At 42.2% G+C, this 21,246-nt stretch overlaps 2 protein-coding genes across 5 annotated transcripts in view; one reads left to right on the top strand and one right to left on the bottom strand.

The window, feature by feature from the left end:
• Nucleotides 1-2,266: 2,266 nt before the first annotated feature.
• LOC141268316 (molybdopterin synthase catalytic subunit-like) lies at nucleotides 2,267-17,373 on the top strand. The gene is made up of 4 exons (XM_073680319.1): nucleotides 2,267-2,390; nucleotides 4,301-4,454; nucleotides 6,598-6,721; nucleotides 11,882-17,373. Exons 1-4 carry the CDS (start codon nucleotides 2,270-2,272, stop codon nucleotides 11,954-11,956), a joined length of 474 nt encoding a protein of 157 aa, XP_073536420.1. The 5' UTR covers nucleotides 2,267-2,269; the 3' UTR covers nucleotides 11,957-17,373.
• ITGA2 (integrin subunit alpha 2) overlaps nucleotides 17,297-21,246 on the bottom strand; it is a 174,447-nt gene continuing 170,497 nt past the window's right edge. For all 4 annotated transcript variants that reach the window (XM_073680315.1, XM_073680318.1, XM_073680317.1 and 1 more), the window contains one exon: nucleotides 17,297-19,499. In XM_073680315.1, coding sequence (XP_073536416.1) covers nucleotides 19,422-19,499 — 78 coding nt within the window. In that variant the 3' untranslated portion in view covers nucleotides 17,297-19,421. The remainder of the gene's footprint in view (nucleotides 19,500-21,246) is intronic.

The following is a 21,246-nucleotide window of genomic DNA, read 5'->3' as shown; positions in this document are numbered from 1 at the left end:
CCGGGGGTGATGGGATGGCAGCTGGGATGTTTCTGCTCCCCACAGGCGGAGCGGGCCCCCGGGGAAGTGTAGGTGCAGATGGTGATGCTGGGCGTTGTAGCGCAGAAGAGATGGCGCAGCAGGAGTAACTGACAGAGACAGGAGATTCACTTCAGTACCTTTACTGGTGCGGATGTCAGGTACTGTCCAGGGTATTCGGTAGGAAGGGTGCACTTCTGGACTCTCCCCAGTGAGCGGGTATAAGGCCTCCTGGTCCATTTCTCCCTCTCTCTAAGCTCCTGGCCAGCCTGCAACTAGGCCTAGCTTCTGTGTTGTCGTTCTCTCACCTGTCGCTTGATAGTAGGACCTTTCTCTGGCAACCACTATCCCTGGACGCCGGGGCCTTCGTGGTTCCTAGTCCTATAAAGGGTTTAGCTTCAGGTCGACCAGGGATCTGTAATCCTCCTGGTATGCCGGTAATCCCTACTGGGTATAGAGGACCCTGTAGGCGCGGACCCGGTGTCCGGATTATGTCTTGGGGTGAGCCTGTGATGCTCCTCTGCCCCCTTAACTCCTTTCTCCTTCCCTCAGCCACACTCGGGGCCCTCAATACAGCAGCAGACGTGCTGCCTCTTCTCTGGTCTAAGCGCCAGCACGCTCTCCCACTGAACTGAGCTCCTGACTCCACCCTCCATATATATATCCCTAACAGGGCTCCCTCTGGTGGTATGAGGCGGAAGGGTGGAGGCCTCTTGTGGAGTAGTCCATCCATGCACCCTTTTGGGTCCTGTGGTACCTGTTGTAGCAGGGTGCCACAAACACCATCTGCTGGGAGTGAAGCCACGTGTTCTGTGTTTTTTCCACACATCCTGCACAGAAAAAGTTTTATGGGGGTGTTTTCCTGCAGATTTTGGGAGAATTTGGAAACTTGTCAGGGAGTCTGCCCCATTTTCCTTTAGCCCCTCTGTCCTGAGAATGTGGGAACAAAGGTAAAGACACCAAGGACCAGGTTCATCGAGGTGTTTTTGAAAGTTTTCTGGCCTAAAACACATTGAAACTTGAAGTTGTGCAAACATTCTGCTACTTTGGCTCCTTTACCCCAATCTCTGCCAACATTGGCGGAAGTTAGACAGAGCGTCGTGAGGCTTGTCCGACTGATTCATCAAAATTTATAGCACTTTAGTAGCATAAATTACCAAAGAAATGTCCGTGACTGGAGTAGCATTTTTGGCATGCACTTACTCCAGCGCTCCATTCATTAAGACGTGCAGGTGGGCGAAAATCTAGTCCCCCAAATCGGGCCCTAAAACTTTTTGTAAAGAAAAATTGGGTAACTTTCCAAAATACTTTGTTCCAATTCCTCAGGGATTTTTCATGATATAATTTTGCTGTCAGTCTGAATTGAATTTAGATTGTTCACATTCAATCAGTAGAAACCTGGTTCTCCTCATGCCCAAATCATACAGTTGCCGGACTAAGATCTACCCTTAAAGGGTTACTTCCGAAATAGCGAGTTATACCCATCCATAGTAAAGGTGATAACTTTCTGATCACTGGTGGTCCTACCACTGGGAACCACAAGAATGGGGCACTACAGCCTTTTATTGAATGAAGTAGAGGTGGCAGGCTCAAACTTCACTCCATTCATTGTGCATGGGACTGCTGGAAATAACGGAGTACAGCACTCAGCTTTCTCACACAGTCATATAGACGATAAATTGAGCGAAGGTCGGGCGTGCACACTTCAGCTTCATTCAAGACGGGTCTGACCGCTCGCTAGGTTGGGGATAACGTGTTATTTTTTAAATTACCCTTTAACAAATGCTGATTTGAGCCATTGTCTATGTAATCATAGAATGAATGCGGGGCTGGTGGTCCCAGAGGTAAGACCGTTGATGACAATTTTGAAAGAATGGTTTCCTCGAGAAGAAATGTTTTGTGAAGCACATGCTATGCTAGAAATTTTTGTGAAATTTAGTAAACAGCCCTGTTCCTTGCCTCCTGAATATCATCTATTGATGGAACCTCCAGATTTCAGGCATAGGAAACCTCCCAACTTTCCCAGAGCCAGGGAAGTAAACTTTTTTTTCAGAAGCCTTATGCAAAGGGCCAGAAAACCGATGTATGTGCACAACCATTAATTCCTCTGTCCATAGCTTTACCTTGGAATAATAACTGGTAACCAGAAGTTTCAGCAGCTGGACTCACAGTATTATATGTGTATATGTGTTACTCTTAAATACATCATTCATCACTTGACTCGCTTTTATTCTTTTTTTTCAGAGCTGCTATGGATGAAAAATATGAGGAGCCTCAAGACTTCATCAGAATCTGCACCGAGAAGCTCTCGGCAGAGGAAGTGTCGCAGTTGGTGGTTTCACCCAGTTGCGGTGCTGTGTCTATTTTTATAGGTAGGTAGCTGACAAAAGATTAAAGCAAAACTGTTATTTGATTCATGTTCCCTAGAGAACAGTCAGCATGATTCGGACACTGCCTGCATTATTGTGGTGTATACACAAAGGGGGAGACCTGCGGAGGTGAGGGGAGAGGATTTATGCAGCATGGATCAGCTGACAGGTTCCTCTCCATTACTAACAACAGGGCTTGATGTCAGCTGTGCTTTTGGAAAATTCACACCTGACATCAACCTCAACTATCATTACCCCAAATGCCAATGCCAATGCAAAAGCCAAGGCATAGCTCCAGAATTGGTGCATTTTGGGGTGGCTGCGAGCTGGTATTTTTAGGCTAGGAAGGGCCCAATAACCAGGGAACTTCAATGCCTGATAATATCAGCTCAAAGCTGTCTGCTTTCCCTTTGCTGGTTATCAAAATTAGGGGGACCTCACGTTGGTTTAATTATTTATTAATTTACTAGGTAAAACATCCTTTAGTACCACATGAAAAGCACTGAAGGGTGCAAGTTTATTATATGTAGGGGGGTTGTGAAATTATTTATCAGCAGGAAATCTATCTATCATCTATTATATATCTATATAATATCTAATATCTTTCTATCATCTATCTATAGGTTTATATATGATTGCTTTATTATTTATGACAACTAGATTTAATTTACATAGAGTATTATTATAGTATGTAAAAGATGATGTTAAAAATGCATTGCATTTGCATGACATACGGATGCTAGGCAAGAAAAAAATGTAAACTCACCTGACATACGGAATGACACTCGCCTGGTACTTGCCAACTTTTCTGGCTGAAAATCTGAGCAATTTTATATACGCAGATGTGAGTGAACCCTTAGAGTGCTGATCAGTGGAGGTAAGAGCTCTGTAACTATAATTTGTACTTTCAGACATTTATGGTATATACTTTTGATATTCCATAAATATAACAGAAGATAATGTTCCTTTGAGTGTGGCCACCAGATTGGTTCAGTATAACAATGTGGGCCTTGGCCTAAAAATGTTGTGCACCCCGGCCTTAAAGGGTTTTTTCTCAAAATTGTAAGTCTTTCCCCCCATCCATATTATAGGGGATAACTTACTGATTGCTGAGAATCTGATCCCTGGAACCTCTAGCTATTGAAAGAACAGGACTCTGGAAACTGGGTTCTACAGCTCCATCATGAATGGAGAGACGGTGCGTATGCTTGACCGCTACTCCATTATTATCTATGGGACTGCTGGACATAGCAGAGCACTGCACTTGGCTTTTTCTGGCAGTACCTTAGACAATGAATGGGGTAGAGGTTGACCATGCACACCATCTCTTCATTCATTTCAGGTCCTGCCGAGCCCGGTCCCCAAGCCTTATTTTCGGGGGCACTGGGGTGCAAGTGATCAGACCTTCAGCGATCAACAAGTTATCCTCTAGACTATGAAGAGTGACAGATCCATGCAGTATCACAATTTTTAGATGGGCAAAGTGCATTGAAAGCTGTTCTACCATTCGAGTGAGGCTGGGGTACAGTACTTGGCCTAATTGCCATCTTATCGACACCCGTCTACATGGGTTCTGATGGAATGGTTACGATGGAGCTAATCAGATCGTAGAGATCAACATGATTTTGAACTGTGATAGGAATTGATAGGATTTATACAGTAAATATCCAGAAAGAATTTAAAGGGTTTGTCCATGATTAGAAATAAGGATGTTCTCCATTCTCTTAGGTAAAAGTGGTGCTCTTTCTGATGAAAAGCAGACCTCATATTTCTACTAATCCTGGACAGTCCCTTTAAATCATTCTTCAGAGTAGATCCTGAGAACATAAATAATCGGCATTAGTTTCTGAAGCCGCCTGTCACAGATGAGAATGAAGTTTTACATTTTATATATGTGTTTTGTCTTTTTTTAGGGACTACAAGGAACAACTTTGAAGGAAAGAAAGTCGTGCACCTCGAGTATGAAGCGTATGTGCCCATGGCAGAAACGGAAATTAAGAAAATCCTGACTGATATCAGGCAGAAGTGGCCGTCTGTCCAGCACATGGCCGTGTACCACAGACTTGGGTATATTACATTATTATTGTATTAAGTTTTAAAAAATTTTTCTAAGGATCTGTCATTTGGTTTAATTAAACCTTTTCATTACCAGGTGTTTTTTTTTTGTTTTTTTTCACCTTGATTTTTTTTCCTCCACTTCCAATAGTCATAGCTTTTTTTATCCTTCCGTTGACATAGCTGTGTAAGGGCTTGTTTTTTGAAGCATAAGTTGTAGGTTTGGAACTGGAAAACTGTAAGTAAAAATCCAAAAGCTGTGAGAGAGTGCAAAAAAACACAATTCCGCCATTTTTTTTTTGTTTTACAGCATTTATTATGGGGTAAACATGACATGGCAACATGAATCTCCATATAAGTACTGTTATGTCAGCAATGGATGATCTCCTTGGCAGGCCATAAGTAACCTATTCACACCAGACGAATGTGTTTCAGGGGTGGGGGCTGATGGGGAGCAATGGGTGCCCAGACACCCAACCAGGATTGATGGCACCATTTAAGTGATTACAATCAGGATGGGGGTGCGATGGATGGTGGAACGTTTGCGCTATGCACCTGACAGGTATGGAGTGGGCTCACCTACACCTGTACCAATATGTCATATGTTAATAATGGAGTGAAAAACACTGTGACAGACATTTTTTTTTTCTTTAAACAAAAAGAAAAAAAAATCCAGTGCATCTACTTAAAGGGGTTCTCCAAGGATGTGTTAAAATGATCCCCATCACGTGTCAGGCCAGATTGCAGTCTGAATAAACAATGCTCCTGAGACCCATGTCTCAACTGTCAGAACAACTGCATTTTAAACACACATAGCTCAGCGAGCTGCTGGAGCAAGGACTGATATGAGAAGGGATACATTTTCCTCTCACACAGAAGCCCAAGGCTGGAAAAAACAATCCTTTGTGCTCAATGTGAAGATTTATTTCTTCTCATGTCACAGCCTTGCACCCACAGCTCACTGAGGCGTGTGTTTACAATGCTATTGTTCTGACAGTTGAGACACTGCTCTCGGTAGCTGTGTTTCTTCAGACTGCAGCCTGTCCTGACGCTTGACTAGGAAGGACTGCAGTTTGAATTACGTGTTGGGGACAATTTTATCACATTCTTGGAGAACCCCTTTAAGCTGTGTAAAGTAAAATCGATCTTTGTTGTCCATGGCAACCACTCGCATATAACACAGCTTTCATTTCATACAGTTATCTTGAAAAAATAAAGGTTGCGATGTGGTTTCTATGGACAACAAGGACTTTTTTTTTTTTTTTTTTTAACTGCATCATTGGTTGAATTTTATGTCATGCCCCCTTTTTCTAAACCACACCGACTTGTCAAGTTAGGCACAAAAATACATAATATAGGTGGCAAAAGGCATATACACCATTTTTTTGTTTTATTGAGCTATAATTTTGCTTTATCTTAATAAATCTCCCCATATGTGAGATGCTACATTTTTATTTCTCATAGAAAAAAACTGTCTGAGTTTTATCATTGTTTTTGGTCAGTGTGTCACTTATTAGGCCACGTTCACACTATCAGAATTTGATCAGTATTTTACATCAGTATTTGCAGCCAAAACCAAGAGTGGGTGATAAATACAGAAGTGGTGACGTGTTTCTATTATACTTTTCCTCTGATTGTTCCTCTCCTGGTTTTGGCTTACAAATACTGATGTAAAATACTGACCAAATACTGAACATGTGAACGTGGTCCTACCGTCTGAGTTTCATCGTTTTTTTCTCGGATGAAAAAATAAAATGATGGAGGTTTCTCAAACTTCTCCTATCAAACAATCTGTGATAATCGGATAACACACTGAAGGCATCGAGTGCAGTACGATTATTTTTTTTCACGAACTTGCATTGGCGAGTTTGATCTGAGACTTGGATCAAAATCGGTCATGCGTCCATATTTTTGTGTGGACCCCTCAATCCACAAGAATACACAGACATGTGCACAGCTCCATAGACTATAATAGGGGCAAGTACTATCCACGAAAAGCTGATGTGTGAATAAGGCCTAACAGGACAACAAGCCAAGCTCTGCTACTTCATTAGTATATTATATTCTGCCCTTCTACCAGATCTTAATTGCTCAGATCATGACAAGTCCATCGATGGCCTATCAGAAAAAATTGACATTTTTCATTTCTTTTCAGCTTGGTCCCAATCACAGAAGCCAGCGTTGTCATAGCCATCTCCTCCCCTCACCGAGACCATTGCCTGGACGCTGTGAAGTTCTGTATAAATACATTAAAATCCACTGTGCCGATATGGAAGAAGGTGCGTGTAGAAGAATTAACCCATGACGCAGTTAATCAATTTTGCACTTCCGATTTTTTTCCTTCTCTTTTTCAAAGGGCCATGACTTGTTTTTTTCTCTAATTCCTCCTCATTTTACCATATAATGAATTTTTTTTTTAACCTGTCTTTCAGTACAAATTGTGGTAGGTAAAAAAAACGCAATACCGCCATTGTTTTTTGTTTCGTTTTATGATCTCTATTGTGTCATACAAATGATTTGGCAACCTGGTTTTAGTACAATTTTTTTTTATTATTATTATCATTTTAGTGCCTTAAAAAAATTCTGAACTATAAGACGTCACAGAAAAAATAGCAGCCATATTTGCAATACCATGTCCAGACACAAATGCACTGCAGGATGCAGCAGGTGTCTTATTTATCATTTCTGAGCTATTTTTTTTATTGATTTTTGTCTTTTTTCTCAGTGAATTATTTATCAATTTGTTATAGGGACTCGCAAGACATTGAGGACCCCTGACATGTATTTTGGCCAAAATATCGACCGATAGCTCATGCGTTATATCCATCTTTTTTTGCACGATTTTTATGCAAGGTGCAGGCCAGTGGGTGCACATATGGTATAGGAAGCCCATCTGATCTAATAGTAGGGGCGTTGGTAATAGGATGCTATACGGACAGAGGTGCATCTCATGTAATAGTGTGAATGGTGCCCTATGCACCCCTGTGTGCATTGTGAATACTAGGCAGCCCCCCCACGGATGTTACATAGGTTAGCAAGTGGTTAATTTATTAGTATTTTGCCCCTGTGCTGCCCCCGCCTTTATCATAGGGGCCTGATGCATCCTATTTGTATATTTGTGTCTGGACATGGTATTGCAAGTATATCTTCTATTTTTTCTGTTATATTTTTTATTGATTCTTGTCCTTTTTTTCAGTGGATTGAACTTTATGAAGAGAAAAAAATAAAATGATGACCGATGACTTTTTTTTAATTTTTCTGTTACAAGAACTATATTAACCCTTTCACCCCCTGGCAATTTTCCGGTTTTGAGTTTTCGCTTTTTGCTCCCCTTGTTCCCAGAGCCATAGCGTTTTTATTTTTTGGTCAATATGGTCGTGTGAGAGCTTATTTTTTGCGGGACAAGTTGTACTTTTCAAAGTCATTACTAGTTTTACCATATCGTATACGGAAAAACGGGAAAAAAATTCCAAGCGCGGTGAAATTGCAAAAAAAGTGCAATACCGCAGATGTTTTTTTTTTATTTTTTTTACCACGTTCACTGAATGCTAAAACTGACCTGCCATTATTATTCTCCAGGTCATTATGAGTTCGTAGACACCAAAAATGTATAGGTTTAAGTGGTGAAAAAAAATTCCAAAATTTGGTAAAAAAAAAAATGGTGCCATTTTCCGAGACCCGTAGCGTCTCCATTTTTTGGGATATGGGGCCAGGTGAGGGCTTATTTTTTGCGCACTGAGCTGAAGTTTTATTGATGCCATTTTGGGGTAGATCTGATGTTTTAATCGCCCGTTATTGCATTTTATTGCAATTTTGCAGCGACCAAAAAACGTAATTCTGGCGTTTAGAATTTTTTTCTCGTTACGCAGTTTACCGATCGGATTAATTCTTTTTTTATATTGATTGATCGGGCAATTCTGAACGCGGAGATACCAAATATGTGTATGTGGGTTTTTTTATTATTATTTTATTTTGAATGGGGCGAAAGGGGGGTGATTTAAACTTTTATATTTTTTTAATTTTTTTTATATTTTTTAAAACATTTTTTTTTCACTTTTTGCATGCTTCTATAGTCTCCATAGGAGACTAGAAGTAGCTACTGTCCGATCGCCTCTGCTACATACAGGGGATGAGCAGATCCCCTGCATGTAGCAGAAATGGTCCTGTGCTATGAGCACCAAACACTAGGTGGCGCTCATAGCGACCAGCTCATGACAACCACAGGCGTCTGCTGCAGACCCTGGGTTGTCATGCCCACCCATCGGTGACCCGCGATCATGTGACGGGGTCGCCGATGGGCGGGGCTTAGGACGCTCTTCCAGGAAGCGTGCGTTAAATGCCGCTGTCGGAGATTGACAGCGGCATTTAACATGTTAACAGCCGCAGTTGGATCGCGATTCCACCCGCGGCTGTTGCGGGCACATGTCAGCTGTAAGAATCAGCTGACATGTGCTCGGTTCAGTGCGGGCGCACCGCCGGAGCCCTCACTGAACCGGGGGTGATGACACAGGGCGTACTAATACGCCCTATGTCGTAAAGGGGTTAAAGGGGTTGTCCGGCATAAGGGTACAAGTCTGCAGACACTCTATGTGACTGCAGACTTATGAATCCTCACAGTGTGCACACTGCACAATGTGAGGATTTTCTGGCGCCGAAAGCAGCGGGCACGCAACCGCTAGTATGTGATTTGCATATATGTGGTCACATGCCAACTAGCTGTGCCTCGCTCAATACTAGTGAATTGAGTGAGGCCGAATACGTCTAGTTAGAATGTGTCCAGAAGTCTGACCGCCAGCTCCAGACGTCGCCACCGGAGAATTCTCGCACTGTGCATGTGTAGCGCCCCGAGGGCTCGGCTGCTACAGGGGTATTGCACCTCAAACCAGAGGTGTGATATTCCACTCCCGGGTAAGGATGGAGTGTGGACCAGGACTCGGTAGGCTGCATGCACCACACACACCCCATTTCCGAGGGACAGCTCAACGGTGCTCCCACTAGACAGAAGTGCAGGCACGACAGCATCTGTCCCTGGCTGGAGTGGGGAGGGGAAAGTACACCCAGTGGTGTAGGAGCAGATAGGGGTGGGTCTCTGGGCATAGGTAGGAGCCCATTGGTTGCTAGTCACCTGGGCTCACACATAGAGGGAGGTATATAAGGTGGGCACCATCTTAGATCTAGGTTCAGTTCAGAGAGGAGTTCAGCCAGAGAGGGCTGACAGGGAGCTGCGGCTCAGTCTGGGCCCAGCTCCAGAGGCAGGCCTAGAGTGGAGGCCAGAAACAGCAGAAAGAGAGAGGAGAAGGAACGGAACGGAAAGGAAAGTAAGAAAGGAACTGGAACAGAGGAGAAAGGGAAGCAACGAACACAGAGAAAGGCCCACAGACGCGAGTAAAGAAGAAACCCCATATGCCCAGGAGATACAGGGTGAAGGGTTGGCAGAGCAGGGTACCAGAACCCAAATTGGTGGAGGCAACAGATTCCTCAGCCAAAGACCGGAGGTTGTGACCACATCTTGGTGCGACCCCTCACTATATCCACCAGGAAAGCATACCACATAGGGTCAGGGAAACCGGAGAGAGGTTTCGCCAACAGAAGGCCCGAGGAAGCTGGACAAAGGTGGGTCACTGGTGGGGACGGCCAGAGAAAGGTAGAGAAGGGAGCCCTGTGCCACGCTCTGGAATTGCCTGGGAGTTGACCGAGTCCCTCACCTGGTGGACGCAGCACGGCTTGGGCCGTCATCGCCTGCAGGATTGACCGAATAACAACTGGGAGTAAAGCATTGGAAACTGCAATTACAAGTCTCTGTGTTTCATCGCCGCACCAGCACCATTAGTACTGGGACGCTCACACCATCACTCCCACCATCTTCCACACTAGCTGCCCTGAGGCAATACTTCCCCCGTGGGGAGTTATTCCATACTCGGCTGCGCAAACTACATCAGCCTCAGCGGTCTGCAGCGCAGCGGCGGTCCCCACTGACCGCAATCCACGGGTGGCGTAGTCGGACACTTGTTACAACATTAAGACTGCCACTGAATTGACCACCCTGGGCACGGACCGGGTTACCTCCACGGAGGACTACAACCCCCAGCGATCCGGCTCCGGGTATCCCCTGCACAGCACAGGCCCAGGGGGCGCGTCACATGCTGTAAGGATTCACAAGTCTGCAGTCACATACCTCAAGCCCTTTTAAGGCTTTTTTTTGTGTGCAGAGCTGTAGTTTGCATAAGTACCATGTTTGGGGTAAATTGAAGAGTTTGGTAGTTTTTTCTTGCATTTTTGGCTGAGGTGCATTGACTGAAGAAAGGTTATTCAGGCATTTTGATTTTTTTAATTTAATTTATGGGTTGATTTATTTTATGTCTTGATAGATTAGATTTTTAAAGGGGTTATCCACTACTAGGACATCCCCTTCTTGATCTAAATGTTTGGCCCCAATAAAATAAAAAAGCCTATACTCGCCTCCAGTGGTCCCGGGACTCCTGTGAGGTTGTTGTGACATGTGACCCCGGTGTCCAATCATCGCTGGAGTCAATGTCTCCGCCTTCGTACAAATCGAACATGAAGAGGAAGTCCGGGCTGCGGCTGATCTCTGACTTCATCTTCATGTTCAATTCGACAGGAGGCGGGGACAGTGAAGCCGGCGCTGATTGGTTGCTTGGGTCACGTGTCACAACAGCAGCACCGGCGTCCCGGGGAGAGCGAGTGCCGACACTGCAGGAATGGCGCCAGCACGGGAGGTGAGTATAAGCTCTTTTCTTTTATCGGGGCCAAGAGTGGAGTATGTCAAGTAGTTTTCCAAGAAGTGGACAACTTCTTTAAGGACATGTTGCTGCTGCTTTTATAAGTGCGTGCTGGCTGTATAATGCAGCCTACACCTGCCCTGTATGGAGTAGGCTCAGCCCCTGAGCCTGCACTCTATGACCACACCCTTGCTAGGACTACTACGTGCTTTCACATCATGGGGAATTAAGGTGTTAAGGAAAAGTTATCAATTTTATTGATAATTGTAATGCCTGTCAATGAACCATTACAGTCTATGTGGCCACTCTTTGTGCATTTGGTGTAAGGTAATGGACTTTATACTGATTTTTCTGTTTAGAATTTTTACACTAAATGTAGAAAAGGTTTTGAGAACCCCATCCACATGTATTGTGCTGTAATAGGTCACAAATTTTCAGTGGAGCGTCCATACCATAAAACGGCCAGGATTGTACACGCTCTATTAAAAAAAAAACATTTTTGGCAATGAAAGTGCATTACACTTCTGATGGTGTCTATATTGACAATCTAAAAAGAAAAAGTTTGTTGAAATGACAGGGACCTTTAAAAAAAAAAAAAACGCTTCTGAAAAGTTATTTTCAAGAAAAACTTTTTTATTTTTTTTTTATTTTTTAAGAATGGCCTAGAACACTAATATGTATAATTTTTTTCCCTTAAAGGAAGTGTATGAAGAAGAAGGCTCCTCCTGGAAAGAAAATAAAGAATGTTTTTGGAGAAAGCAAGAAGACAAATAATACAAAGCTGAGAACTGCATGACTTTCTCTTTAATGAGGTTCTCCAATTTGGTGTAAAAAGTGCTGCTTATTTTTTTTTCCAACCATCCTAATTACTGCATTAATGTAAGGAACGGGATTCCAAAACCCATAGTACCCAAATGAAAAAATAAACTGCCTCTAATTGTTAGGGGCTTTCTGGATCTAGAAAAATACAGGGGTTTTCTAGTTAAACTTGTGCTACCATTAAATGCACATTTTAGTATAACTAGTATCAGTTTCACCCCTGGGTGTGGGAGCCCACTGCCAGCCCTGTGCTTGGTGCAGGAGATTACTGTGTCAGCATATGATTGTCACTACGTGAAGGGGGCTGGCTGACTACTGATGGGAATGACTGAGCCAGTCCCCTTATCTATCTATGTCTTATGGGATGAATACCCATCAGAGGTACACAGTATCACTGGTGTATTCTTCAGGGCTTGTGCACGTAACCATATTTTCGGTCCGAGTGCAGTCAGACAAAACATCGGATCGCCCTCAGACCAACGTTATTCTATGGGGCTGTGCACATGGCCAATTGTTTTCCTTGGATAGAGCATATCCAAAGAAAATAAATTGCAGCGTGCCGAGTTGGATCTGATATTCGGATTGCATTTGGCCATGAAAGTCAGAGGAAAACATTTGACTGCACTCAGATGACATATGAGTGCAGTCTGATTTTCACAGACTGCCACAATGGAGAAGATGGAGATTTTTTTTTTCCATCTTCTACTCACCCGAGAATATCAGATCACACTATGAACACACTCTGAGTGTGATTAGCATAATCGTCCGATTCCCTCAGATGAGAGAATATACGCAGATGGGACCATAGCCTAAGACCGAGGCACTGCCCTAAGCAGATACCCTTCATAAAAAAAAATCAGAAAGCATTCCACGTGCAGTAAAAGGGACGAAACTTTTTATATCAATTCATGTCTTATAATGTGAAACTGCCTAAAAAAAGTGTATTTCTTAGGATTTTTCATTCAAGCAAAATATTCAGTGCCAAAGAAATGAAAATGTTGCAAAGTATGTAAGAACATAAAAGTTGAGACTGAAGGTCCGGTCAGTCTGCTGATAACACTGATATAAATAAATATGTCCAGAATAAAATTGTAGATTTGGAGCAATCATCATCATCAGTTACCTAAAAAAAAAAGCCCCATGACTGCCATGACGCTCCTATGAGCTGCCTGCAGTAAGCTGAGATTTTGGTTGATTCCAGAGAAGATTCTCACCCTTTTTACCCCTTGGATTTTAACTTTTTTGTAAGTTTTATGATGTTTTTAAGTGGTGAAAGGCTTGGAATTCTGCTTTCTCTGTTTTTGGGTTATTTACACTCATGTTGAGGTTGTAGAATTTTGGAAGAATCTTCCGCAATGGAATGTTCTCACGTTGCAAAAATGTAGCGGATTTTTCACTGCGCATTCACTTAAAAAATCTACCGCGTCTTACAGCGCTAGCAGAGTGCATGAGGTTTTTAGGGTTCACTCACACGGGCGTCGAACTCGGACGAGTGCAATCCGATAAAAAAAGGGATTGCACTCGGACCAATGTTATTCTAGGAGTCGGTGCAAATCTACGTATTTTTTCTTCGCTGTATTCGGCATGAGAAAAAAATCGTAGCATGCTGCAATTTCACTCCGAAATCTGATGGATGCAATAAAAAGGTCAGATGCCATACGGACCATCATCGTGGCATCTGATTTTTAAAGATTCATTGCAATTCTGTTAGATTAATAGCTGCTAAATAAAAAAATGGATTGCACACAGATGAGAAAAAATCGTCCCACTCTCCTGGATGAGAATGCGACCGATTTTTTTTATTTTTTATACGCAAGCGTGAGCGAAACTTAAAGGGAATCAGTAACCAGGATTTTGCTATCCCATCTGAGAGCAGCATGATGTAGGGGCAGAGACCCTGATTCCAGTGATGTGTTTTGATAAGATCACAGTTTTCTTTGCTGCAGATCTATCTGTTCTCTGAATGCTGAGCCCTGTATAACCCCTCTACACCAGTGATTGTCCGCTTTCTGTGTACACTGTGAATAGGCAGAAAGCTGACAATTATACAGAGCTCATGAATATGGAGGACTACATGGCAGCAGGTTTACCTCTACTGATAATCTCCTGCTCGTAAAACAGGAATTTTTATCAAAACTGCAGCAAGCAGTCCAGTAAGTGACACATCACTGGAAACAGGTAGCACAAACCTCATTTTTAAGAAATGTCATGCCCTGAGCACATTCACAAGTCTGCAGTTACATTGAGTGACTGCAGACTTGTCCCCCAAAGCTAAACAATCCCTGTAATAAGGAGACACCTTTAAAGAGGGGCCCTGAGTGGACGACCACCCACTATAGAAATCAGTATAAGCATGTGGCTGCTACGACCAATTGGTAATTAAATGCCGATATATCGTCCAGTTTGTAGATTTTTATTCTTTAAATGTTTTTACAGAATAAGCAAAATGTGTTTTTTTTTCAAGTATGTAGAAAACTTACAGAAACTGTACGTTTATAACAATTTTATTCAAAAGACAACCTGGAGACACAAATATCCCAAGAATATCACCTATAGCAAGGAAAATGTTGCACACACTTTTTTTTTTATTGCAATCCTTAGTTCACACATTCAGTATTTGGTCAGTATTTTACCTCCGTATTTCTAAGCCAAAATCAGGTGAGGAACAATCAGAGGAAAAGTATAACAGAACCAAGTCACCAATTCTACATTTATCACCCACTCCTGGTCCAGTGTGTAATGAGTAAGGATTATATTCCGAAACGCGTTTGCCAGTGTATCTAACCCTCTGTGTAGGGATGCGACTTTATTCCACTAATGATTTTTAATCTTTAAAATAAAATTTGGAGATTTTATGGAGGATCTGGACTCTGGATTTTTTCCTTTCACTCCTGGTTTTGGCTTACAAATACTAAGGTAAAATACTGACCAAATACTGAACGTGTGAACGCGGCCTTAAAGGGGTAATCAGGCTTTACTCACTATTCATCAGAATAGAACGGGTGCATAATACATCACCGGCCTCTCAGAAAAAAAGTGAGAGGAACTGGATCACCCCTTTAATTGCAGAACACCTTTAAATGGATAAAACTGATGATTGATTTTGCTGATGAGGTCGTCTCTGTTCTACACTATGCAGAGCAATGCGGCTGTGGTGAGGAATATGTCGGGCTCATCTGGTAGCAGAGCAATGTAGTAGTAACAGCCATCCTTTTTTTAATTTATTTTACTCACTTATATAGCGCCATTAATTCCTCAGCGTTTTACATACATTATCATCACTGTCCCCATTGGGGCTCACAATCTACATTCCCTATCAGTATGTCTTTGGAGTGTGGAGGAAACCAGAGAACCTGTAAGAAACCCACACAAACATGGGGAGAACATACAGACTCCTTGCAGATGTTGTCCTTGGTGGGATCTGAACCCGGGACCCCAGCGCTGCAAGGCTGCAATGCTAACCACTCAGCCACCATGCTGCCCATCATCCTTTTACCATCGCCCCAGTACACTCATTATAGGAATGGGATGGTATTTCTATTATGTTCTGCCATATACTGTATATTTAGCACATGGGAGCAATGCACTTTGTGTTTTGTAACGATTTTACTAGATATTTTGAATATTCATAATATATTAATATTTGAACCTCTGTAGATTTTCTAGTTCCAGCTATCAGACATATTTACATCCAGTGTGCCATCCAAAAATACATGTGTATGTAAGACGTTACCATGAGTCGTGCAACCAAGCATCAGCCTTAGAGGTTATAGTCACCTTCACAACCAATTTCTCTTATTTTTTATGGCTCCAATAATAAAAAGGATCAACTTTACTTAATGGGGTTTTCCCACGAACAAAAGTTCATTTCAATAATTGGCCGTGTCTGACTGTGTACGGACCTCGGTTTTTCCCCAGCTCCTGGGCAGGGGAAAAACAAAAGAGTATACAGACATTACAGCAGGGGATCACAGATGATTTATTTTGTGAGGTAAAACATTTCCCTGCCTGTTTTTAAACAATATTTTACCTCACAAAATGAATCCTCTGTGATCCCCTGCTGTCCTGTCTGTATACTCTTTTGCTTCCTCCCCTGCACAGGAGCTGTGGTATGATCAGACCATGTTCTGTACACGGTCAGACACAGCCATTGATTAAAGTGAACTTTTGTTAATGGGAAAACCCCTTTAACCCTCCGTCAGGGGCAACTGATCTGACAGGCGCAGCTCACTTAGTTTCATTTCTCTATTTTCAGTGGTTTGTCTGGTTAGTGTTACTTTTCTGGTTAGTAAACATTTTTTTTTCCACCTGATTATGTGTATTCTCATTTATTACATTCCTATTAAGGTAACTGATCACTTTTAGAGCATTGAAATTTAAAAAAAAGGAAAATATAGCCAATTTTCTAGCCTGTGCTGGACAGGCGCAATGCCCCTAAACTCGTTATGAAACATATTGCCCCTGACGGAGGGTTAAATTAGCGCTGATTAGAAATCTCCCCGTGAATCTTGCTACTGCCGTCATACTCCCAGCTATCTGTACACAAAGGCTGGGCTACAAGACGACTTCAGCCACGATACCCGACGCGTGACCAAGATTCATTCGATGCCTCTGCTACATCTCAGCGCTATACAAGTGTATGAGGTTTCACTGCAACCCAGAGGGTACTGCAACTAGCAAGTCACCAGAAGTCCAACCTCGTTGGAATTTTTGCAACTTGCCTGTCGCAGCACCCTTGGGGACCCAATGCGACACCATTCCCTTGAATAGCACTGAGATGTAGTAGAGGCATCGCGCAACAGGTGTCGCCGACAAAGTTGCCATGTAGCCTTGTCCATATTATAAACCCTAAGGGCAGGTGCAAACGAGCGTATATTCTGTCATCCAAGAGAATCGGAGTTGTGATCAGATTGTGATCCGATTCTTTAGGATGAGGAGAAGATGGAGAAAATAAAATCTCCATCTTCTCCATTGTGTCAGTGAGCGAAAATTGGACTGTAGTCATTCGAGAGAATGAGATCTTTGTTTTCATAATCTGCAGATTTTCCGGCTCCCAAATCTGCATCAAATCGGCAACATGTGAACAAGCCCTAATCCTCTGTTTCTTAGTACAAGAAACACATGCATCTTAGCAAAAAGCAGGTCACTGCGGGATGGTAATGCGACTGCGGGATGGGAGAGCGACTGCAGGATCAGACTACACTGGGATTTTTTGCCATGGAAAGACACAGAACAGTAAATTTTTAATTATTTTCAAAGTTGCCTCATTTTTTTGTTTTAGACACAAAGGAAAGGTTGTGGAGGTGGATCAAACTTTTAATACAGTATCTGCTTAAAGTGCCGTTACTCAACAATAAAAAAATAACCTATTATACGTTTCTTTGTATCACTACATAACTTGGGAGATTTAAAAGATATGAAAACCTTTAGGGCTATCTTTTTTTTAACTTAACTGCATATATTTTGGGCTAAATTTTTTTTTTTTCCTATTACATTTCATTAAAAATAATGCACCTATTGGCCATTTTTAGGCCTTTTGGGTCTCTGCACATTTCTAGCTGTGGAATGAGGTAAGTGAAAATCTGGTTCTGATGGGGAGTTTGTAACCGTTTATCTGTCTTCATCTGGGCTTCCTTCTGCTGATTCAGGACCTGCTCAACTTTGATGTGGTCTGTGGTCATAAATCAGCTGAGAAGAGCTCCGAAAAAGACAGACGTTCCCATGATGAATTTTTTAACTCTGTATTTTTGCTGCGCAAAAGAACGCAGCGTTTTACAGTTCTGGCAAAGTGGATGGGATTTATAGAAATCTCTTGCCCTCTGTGCTTCTTTTTTACTCAGCGTAAATTGACCTGCGGTGCGAGTTTCACATCCGCAACATGTCAATTTCTCTTGCTCACATAAACTTATATTAGATGCGGAAATTCAGCAGGTAAAAAATGCAGCTGTGTTTTTAGAGCATCTCCACGGTAGCATTAAAAACACATATAATAGGCAGGAATAATGCTGTGTACAACATGCACATTTTTTCAGCGTTTTTTACTTGCATTTTTTATTCATTTATTTGAATGCGTGAAAAGCGCTGCAAAAAAACCTGAAGAATTGACATGCTGCGGATTTTAATAAATGATCTGCAGCTAAAAAAATGCAGGGAAAAAAACGCAGAATGTGAATTAGATTTTTGAAATTTCATTCACTTTGCTGGTACGGTAAAATACAGAATTTTACGGCAAAAAAAAAGCAAAATAAAAAAGAAGCAAAAACGCAAAGTATGAACATACTCTAAGGCCTCATTTAGAGAAAAATGGTCATATTATTTTGATCAGAGTGTGGTCCAAGAGTCATCAGTTTTTCTCGTACATGGAGAAAAAATAAGTCTGAAAATCATACCGCACCCGGTGTCATCCAAGAAACGTCTGATTTTTTTCACAGACCCATAAACTTCCATGGCCGATTTTGATTAGTCGGATCAAAATTGAACACATCTCCACAATTTTCCACGAACCGCTCAGTCCGCGGAAAAATTACGGTCATGTGAATGTCCCCATAGGCTATCACAGGTATGAGTGCTATCCATGGATTGCACACGTATGCGAAAAATGGACATCTAGAGTTACAACCTCTTAATCAGAATGAGCTGACTGACGGTTTCTTAGTTAACTCATTCTGCAGCCAGCAATAGAGAAGGTAAACTGCAACTTGATTAATGATATCCAATCGCAAAAATTAATTTTATCTCAGAAATATATGCATTTAAGTTAAAAAAATATGTCCTCCCCAAGGCATCCACATCCATTTACATCCAGGACTTTAGGGAATGTAAATGCAGGGGTGCTCAGATCAGTTGTCACCCAAGTTCTCCAGACACATTTACAATATAAATAAAGGGAAATATTTTACAATAATTTACAAATGAGGTTGCGCCATGATTTATATGTAATGGTGGCTCCATAGTGGAAAATACTCTACAATGCAGGGGCTTATTAAGACTGGCTGAGCAATACTCTGCCATGACCACGGTATTTCAATATTTCCTTTGTGTAAAGGAATATCTTGCTACAACTCCTATCTATTAATACATTACAAAAACGAACTTTATACAACAAAAAGAAACTTACATTATATTATTCTAGATTCTCCTATAAACATTTCATTAATTTTCAGAAACTTCTATTGTCAAGAATAAAATATGTTCATCTGAATGTAAAAACACATTGATACCTGCTGTACATCATAAACGTACAAATGTCTAGTAAAGTATCCCAGACCAGCTAGTAAAATTGTAAAAAAAAATACCAAAAGCTGCCCAGCAGTTTGATCAATTCGATTTGTAAAAAAAAAAAAAACCTTATATTGATTTCATCTTTAAAAACTTGCACAATAAACCCCGCATTTAACCCCCTCCCACATAATCTGCATCTTTAGTTTAGTTGTGCAGTTTCAGCAATTTCATCTTCGGTTCTCTGAAGTTTTTCATATTTTCTTTTGAAAAATCCAAGCTGAAAAAAAATAGAAAATAAATGGACTTAATACAGCAATTCAGCATTTTTGGACTGGCGCCTCTTCAGAAAGCAGAGGACTTTATCTCTGGTGCCACATATTAGATAGAGCAATTCTAAAAGTCAATATCGCCCCTTTATCGAGCCTTGTCACATGGTTTAGGATAAGAAGCCAAACCAGAAACTACATTTAAAGACACGTGTTTCGGAGTGTTGCCTCCTCTTCAGTGCGAAGCAAAAGATCTGATTTGGCTGTATGAGAGGCCTCTGACTGGGGGGTCTAAGGAGCTGCATTACTCATTGCAGAGAGTGCCAAGCCGGCGTAAGGAGACTTAAGCCCCCATCTCACATAGCGAGATCGCTGCCGAGTCACGGTTTTGGTGACGCAACAGCGACCTCACCAGCGATGTCGCTATGTGTGACACTTTGCAGCGATCAGGCCCCTGCTGTGAGGTCGCTGATCACTGCAAAGTGTCCTGGACCATTTTTTGGTCGTTGCCCTGCCGCTGGTCAGCACACATCGCTGTGTGTGACCAGCGGGAGCAGCGATCAGGCTGGTAACCATGATAAACATCGGGTTCCTAGGGGCACACGCGCACTTAGTAACCCGCTGTTTATCATGGTTACCACTCGGCTATGTGAGCGGTAACCTCCCGCTCACTGTAGCAGAGTGGTAACCATAATAAACAGCGGGTTACTAGGTGCGCGTGTGCCCCTAGTAACCCGATGTTTATCATGGTTACCAGCCTGCTCCTGCTTCAGCAGGCTGGTAACCAGGAGCAGGACATCGGGGAAAGATTCTTTCCACGATGTCGCTGCTCCCGTGATCGCTGGTGAGCCTGCCTGTTTGACAGCTCACCAGCGACCACATAGCAACGCAGCAACGATCCCTGACAGGTCGTATCGTTGTCGGGATCGCTGTAGCGTCGCTAAGTGTGACGGGGCCTTTACAGACCATGCAATGCTCTGCTGGAAATTTAAATAAACAAATAGCTTCTTCAGAAGGAAGAGGACTTGAGCTCTGGAGCTGCTAATAGGATCAAGTCAGATCTCATGCTTTGCACTGATGAGGGGCAAACACCCCGAAACATGTGTCTGCAAATGGAGTTTCTGGTTTGACTTCTTATCCTAAGTCATGTGGCAAAACTTGTTAAAGGGTCGATATTGTCTTTTAGGATTGGTACATCCAATAGGTGGTGCCAGAGATCAAGTTCTCTTCCTTCTGAAGAGGATATTTGCATATTAAATTCCCAGAAGAGCATTGCATGGCCTATAAGGCTCCTTACACCCGTTTGGCATGCTTCGCAAGGAGATACTATAAGCCGTTAGTGGCAAATTTTTGACACCAGAATACTAATGTAGACAGTATCATTAATCCCCCCCCCCCACCACCACCCCCAAAGATGGTAGTGCACTCTGGGTAAAGTAAATTAGCTGAATCGGCATAATATAGATCATTATAGGGTCCATCTGGGTTGTGTTATGTCTCAATTTTTAGAGAATGGAAGAAATAGAAAAAATTCAGAGTGAAGAGTTTTTTTCTGTTTTAAATATGGACACATAACGGATCCCAGGTGGACCCCCCAATAATACAAAGGGGGCTTTATTTTTTCCATTTGCAGCATTAATTCATGCAACGGATCCTTTTGCACATGAAATACATTTCTCTGTTCTAAGTCAAAGTTTGAGAAGTGGAGTGATAAGTAAAACAAAGATTACAGCTGTTACCCAGCAGAATATCTCCCAA

Source organism: Phyllobates terribilis, unplaced genomic scaffold, assembly GCF_046119375.1.
Source record: "Phyllobates terribilis strain yellow unplaced genomic scaffold, ASM4611937v1 Scaffold_1__5_contigs__length_1240528914, whole genome shotgun sequence".
NCBI lineage: Eukaryota > Metazoa > Chordata > Amphibia > Anura > Dendrobatidae > Phyllobates > Phyllobates terribilis.
Note: the sequence above shows the minus strand (reverse complement) of the source record. Positions and strands in the feature narration are given on the sequence as shown.

What these genes read in the sequence shown, in the direction of transcription:
- LOC141268316 (XM_073680319.1), top strand. Translation starts at nt 2,270, where the DNA reads ATGGATGAAAAATATGAGGAGCCTCAAGACTTCATCAGAATCTGCACC. An exon ending in GCCGTGTACCACAGACTTGG is followed by an intron (nt 4,455 to 6,597) that starts GTATATTACATT and finishes ATTTCTTTTCAG; the next exon opens with CTTGGTCCCAATCACAGAAG. An exon ending in CTGTGCCGATATGGAAGAAG is followed by an intron (nt 6,722 to 11,881) that starts GTGCGTGTAGAA and finishes TTTCCCTTAAAG; the next exon opens with GAAGTGTATGAAGAAGAAGG.